The 5,823-nt window shown below is 36.2% G+C and overlaps 1 protein-coding gene across 4 annotated transcripts; it reads right to left on the bottom strand.

Annotated features, from left to right (window-relative positions):
- Nucleotides 1–1,043: 1,043 nt before the first annotated feature.
- Nucleotides 1,044–5,203, bottom strand: LOC123524337 (uncharacterized). 4 transcript variants are annotated; one of them, XR_008370292.1, is made up of 3 exons: nt 4,306–4,691; nt 1,804–3,148; nt 1,044–1,769 (listed from the first exon to the last, which is right to left on the bottom strand). XR_008370292.1 is itself a non-coding variant. In XM_053538963.1 (2 exons), exons 1-2 carry the CDS (start codon nt 4,362–4,364, stop codon nt 2,821–2,823), a joined length of 387 nt encoding a protein of 128 aa, XP_053394938.1. In that variant the 5' UTR covers nt 4,365–5,203; the 3' UTR covers nt 1,044–2,820. The 4 variants fall into 4 exon arrangements, 3 of the variants coding, with proteins under 3 accessions (XP_053394938.1, XP_045158390.2, XP_045158391.2); XM_053538963.1 differs by having other exon boundaries at nt 1,044–3,148; nt 4,306–5,203; XM_045302455.2 differs by having other exon boundaries at nt 1,044–3,148.
- Nucleotides 5,204–5,823: the final 620 nt, after the last annotated feature.

Here is a 5,823-nt window from a genome sequence, read left to right as displayed (position 1 = left end):
TAGCTTCTAACCCAGTATACCAAATTCTTTATGTTACCAGTACGAAATAATAAGTTTCAAAATATGACTTTTCTTATTTTGACTGGGGCAGTCTTTTTAAGAAAAGTCAAACTGCACGCAGAGTTGCTTGCCTTCAACTTCAGAAATCTCTACCTATAGGTAAGGGAGATCACTGCATAGAAGATTGAAGAAAAGAACTATAATTTTATTTGTCCGATTTATTTATTTCTAAAGCATCAACTTCAAATACTTATGCGGCGTTATCGTTAATTTAACACATTTAAATGCACATAAACCGAAAATTGCTTTCATAAAACATTCACCCAAAACACACTTTGTGCAGTAAGATGCGCATAATACCAATTTAAGTGATCTGTATTTAAGTTTCTTCGCATTTAATGTGATTTTGTTCTTCTATATACAGGTATTCTTCCAATTTCCATACTATATCAAATAGAAATTTTACGAAGATGCTATCCTGTACTGATTATGCAAATTATCACGCGTTAAAGTAAATCTTAAATTCTTAAATTGTCCTAGGCTAGTCAATCGGGGTACCTAAATCGGAGCTATGAAAATGACTTTCATGTCGAAACATTTGGTCATTGGGGGATTTACACATTGGTCGAAGACATTATTGGGTATATTAAAAAAATACAAGGCTGATTTTCAACGGGAATACACATTTGTATCTTTAAATCAATTTAGAATGTCATTTTGTGTGTTATTTGTAGTGTTCTTCTTTTGTAGTCGTAGTAAGGCTAAATAGTTGGCATCATCTATTTTCAGATTGCATTATCAAACTTGTGTGGGTTGAAGTTCATCACAAGATACTATTTAAATGTATATGACATTAGCCTCATTTTCTTGAAGAACATTGTTTTAATCAACAGAGAAGTGGATGATCCTATTTCATGTAAAAACTAGCTATTATGGGACAACAAACCTGCAGTGATTGTGTTTGATCATATGTAACAAGTGGTTAAAATAACATTTGTTTGTAATCTGTGCACCACAATCTCAACAAAAATATTTAAAAATAGAACGTGAAAATGCTGCAACTTTATTTCTTGTCAACATGAAATGAAATAAATGTATAGTAATTAACAAAACTTACAACGTTCTATAGCGGCATTCTCTTTTGCTCATAATTAACCGCGAGATAGATATTACGGTTAAGGTCGCTGACTTACTTTCCTCTTGCCGCTGTGGATTTGAATCATCGTTTTTGGTGTAGAATAATTTCTTATCAGGAAGCCACTCAGCTGGCCTCTGAAGATCGATGGTTTTAGCCATATGTCCGCCCGTACCTCTTAATAATGCACGGAAGGGGATCTGGTGTCTTCTTCCTCCAAGAAAATCTTGAAAGTCGCCATATAACCTAAATTCCATCAATGCGACTTAACTTAAATGGTGTAGGAAGACCACATGTACCCCTCCCTACATTACTTCTTGCTGGGGCAGAAACTTAGTTAGGACCATGGATAGCTACCTCGCATGAGATTATTTGTAATTTTCAAATAACTGAAAGACTTCAACTGATATGGTATTAACTATAAGTGTTATTTACAAAAATGCACACAAAATGTTGCTGTTTTTTGAAACACATCTTCATTTACGGTGAAACTATCCTACAGTGAAACTCATGCTCTTCAACAAACGATCAGTAAGAATTTAAGCGGGTACTATATTACCATCGATACTCTGTCCTGTAAACGATTATAACTACATTTCATAAAATATTATGTTGACAAATTCTTATGTCATGTCTTGCTTTTGGGGAAATTGAATCAAATTATCAACCTTGTGTTAAATCGCACAGAAAGGAAACAACGTTATTTTTAGTGTAGATCAAAAAGTGTTTTTGTATTCCTACTGAACTGGGTTACACATAGGGTCCCCGTTCGCACGTCAAAGGCCAGTGACCATGATTGGTTTGATCCCTCTGGCGACTTGATGACCACATCCATTTTTGTACCATTTTGTCCTAGCAGTAAAACGTTGTTTGAACAGCGTCCGCACACAAACAAATTTCCTCTTCCGTCTGTACAGACTCCCGAAGTATTGTCTAAATCGGAATCACTAAACATCAACTGTTACTACACCTTGTTCACCATTGGCAACAAATATCTTATCTCCGCAATCGCTGAAAGCAATATGTCGACTGTAGGTGAACAGATCTTTGCCTGAACTGTCTTTGGATATCGTCTGTAGCAAGGTACCTGTCATATCATGTACATAAACTGACTTGTTATTGTTACTTATATAAAGTTTGTTATTTCTGTAAGCAATGCAGAAACAACGATGGTTCAGCTTCATGTCACGCGTTAGTGCCAACTTGTTCCCAAGGGAGACAAATTGGATGCTGTTATTGCCTAAAGTCACAACTGCTTCCTGTTTATCTATACCGCATACATCACGTGGATGATGGGGGAGTTCACAATAGTCCACAACTGACAATTTTACAATGTCTGCCCGTTTCAACTTTTTATTGTTACAATCAGGTATCAGTAGCTCGCCATCTTCCGTTAAGCATGACCCGTACACAAGGCAACCAGATGAGTCATTTTGTACTTTTATATTCATTTTCCTGGTTCCCTTGACTGAGTAGACAGTATTGCGAATAATAGATCCAAATGCCTTCAGTTGTTGTAGAAATCCCAAAACAGTTTGGTCCGCAGTAAACGATACTTTTGCATGTACATGAGCATCTAAATCGTTCAAAATGTCTTCAGTTTGAGCAAGTCTCTTCTGTGTTGTCTTCATAGATACAAACTGCTGGGCTATATTTCCGTCGGATTGTTTCATGTCGTCCGCAGCTTACGACAGGCTTTTCATCTGATTTTCAACTATCTGTATCTCCTCTTGCAGCATTGCCTCCTTTGTTTTGAATTCATTTTCCACTTCTTTAATCGATTCCGTTTCAAGATTTTGAAGTATCGTTTCCATTTCTTCTCTATAAGCTTTTATGACATTGACAGCCTTCGTTTTTGATTCATTCAACTCTTCAAGAAGTGCTTGTCTTGACGTTTTAACTTTCTCTACTTCACTCTTCTTCTCCTTCAATGTCAGATTCAGTTCATCAACGTCCGTCTTCTTAAACATAGTTTCGGCAATATCCGAAATAAGCTGGACATCTGTACAGCTCCTGCAACATAAAAACTTAAATACAAACTCGTCTGCATTACTTATGTCTTCCCCCACCGCCACAGCGGAGACATATTGTTTTTGCCCTGTCCGTCCGTCAGCCAGTTCGGCCGTCCATCCGCCACACTTCATTTCTGATCAATAACATGAGAACCATTTGACCTAGAACCTTCAAACTCTATTGGTTGATAGGCCTTACAGAGCCTTTTTTTGGGGTGGGGGGTGGGGGGTGTTACTAGATCAAAGATGAAGGTCACAGAGGCGTGAACCTATTCTGATCAATAACTTGAGAACCACTTAACCCAGAATGTTGAAACTTCATAGGATGATTGGACATGTAGAGCCAATGACCGCTATTGATTTTTAGGTCACTTGATCAAAGGTCAAGGTGACAGGGACCCAAATTCCATAACTTTCACAATTTATAGGATGATAAGACTTACAAAGTAAATGACCCATGCTGTTTCTGGGGTCACTTGAGCAAAGTTCAAGGTCACAGGGACCTGAACATTGAAAACGCTTTTCCATCAATAACTTGAGAACCACTTGACCCAGAATGTTGAAACTTCATAGGATGATTGGACGATCCCTATTGATTTTGGGGTCACTCGATCAGAGGCCGAGTTTACAGGGGCCAAAACATGGAAAACCGTTTCCAATCCCTAACTTGAGAACCACTAGGCCCAGAATGTTGAAACTTCGTGGGTTAATTGGACATGCTGAGTAGATGATTACTATTGCAGCTTTTGCATTGGGGGAGACATGCGCTTTTCTACAAAAGTATCTTCTAGTTTCACATGTTAATATATCTTTTGTGTCACTTATACCTATGTATCTATTTTAACCAGTAAAATGTTCCAACGGCATTAAACATCTAGCAACTTTGTAGTTCGAATATTTTCAGAAAAATATTTTAGTTGAAGATCAACACTACAAAGGTGTTGATGCTTTTTTCAGTTAGCTCAGTTTCATTCATATTTTCCCTTGTTATTTATCACTAATTAAAATAGTACACGCAAGTTGTCGTTAATTCTAACCATTTTCCTGAACTTCCATACATTTCAGCTATAAAATGAAGTGCAAAAAATCATTTTATAGCCATTTCTTCAATTCGTATTTGCCAATAGTGCACATATATACTGTACACGTAAAACATACCTATGTTCTAGTGTCATACAACTTGAACAACCAACCACGTCGTGGGTTCCACAATACATATCCAGAATTTTTATCTTGTGTATGCTGCATATCTCCAACTGGGAAGTCAGTTGAAAACCCTGTCGATTTATCTAGCAGTTTATGACTTACTAGTGTAGGAAATGCCTGATGCATGTCAACGCAAAACTGGCAGCAGTACCCCTGACATTCCACGCAATATTTCACTGCTTCTCTTTGTCTGTTTATCCTAGAACAATGTGTACATTTGAAGTTAAAAATATCATCAGAGGTTTCTTCACACGCATTCGTCGCCATTTTCTGATACCAAATACTTCCTCTTTCGTTATCACATTTTTCAAAAATATCGTATTCAATTATATAGGTCAGATAAAGAATTATCTATACGTATACAAACATTTACGGTTGATCTTTAAGCTTTTTATGCATTTATGCCGAGACTATACGAATTACGTAAATAGATATTAAAAGTAATTACAATATACATTTTTCACAGACTGGGTTTGTTATGAAGATGATAACCGTGTGCGTGAATAAGGACTTTTTAACTATCCGTTAAGTTTCAATAGAAATTAAGCTAAAGCTAATATTTTATAACGCATAATTGGAATTATGATATGACTACATATTGTTTCCTTTGTATACTTTTTTCTCTAGTAATAAATTTATTTAACGGCATTAAAAACTTAAGTCTTTTACTTCTGTTATTTTTTCCTACAATATATTAATAATTTTATATCTATTTTAGATTAATACTCGAAATATGATGCGTTACTGTATTGATGGATGTGCCGTTGCCACACGGGAGGAGCTTGATAAGACTCCACCAAAGTTCACACCTCAGTTACAGCTGTACAGTTCTCTACGGCAGAGTATTAGTACTCTAGAGGTTTAAGTTATTTATTCATACGTTATCCGCAATTTCTATTTAGTTCTTTCGAGTTACTTAGTACTATAGAATATATAGATGTATGTGTCATGGCCATGACTGTGTAGCGCTTAGTTAGCCCTAGAAGGTCATATAAGATGTCCGGTCGGCGTTCGCTTTTCACAAAAATCACTATGTTAACCATATTTACGTCTTTAAAGTTTTCGGTCCAGTTTGTTTCCACATGAAAAAGATCTATAACATTAACATGTAGTAATAATTCCGGCTAAGATCATGTACTGGGTAGTTCTGGGTTATGAGGAAAGGTCATAGAAGGTAACCGGTAAGTGTTCGACCTTAGAACATTTCTTTATATTCATCATAACTGGAATGGTTTCGACCTAGATTAAGCCCTCATCACTGGAACAAATACATATAAATACAGTTATTCATCCTGGATAAAGTTTGAAATCTGGAGTAGTTTTAAAGGTCTCGGGTAGGTCATACATTGACGTATCGTAATATGCACAAATTCCTACATGCCAAGTACTATGTATGGATGTTTAGGTAGATGTATCAACTTCTCTAATTTACTATTAAAGAATCAATAAAGTAGCCAATTAACATTTTTG

This window comes from Mercenaria mercenaria, chromosome 3 (genome assembly GCF_021730395.1).
Source record: "Mercenaria mercenaria strain notata chromosome 3, MADL_Memer_1, whole genome shotgun sequence".
Taxonomy (NCBI): Eukaryota; Metazoa; Mollusca; class Bivalvia; order Venerida; family Veneridae; genus Mercenaria; species Mercenaria mercenaria.
This window is presented reverse-complemented; position numbering and strand designations above follow the sequence as displayed.

What these genes read in the sequence shown, in the direction of transcription:
- LOC123524337 (XM_045302455.2), bottom strand. Translation starts at nt 2,808, where the DNA reads ATGAAACAATCCGACGGAAATATAGCCCAGCAGTTTGTATCTATGAAG.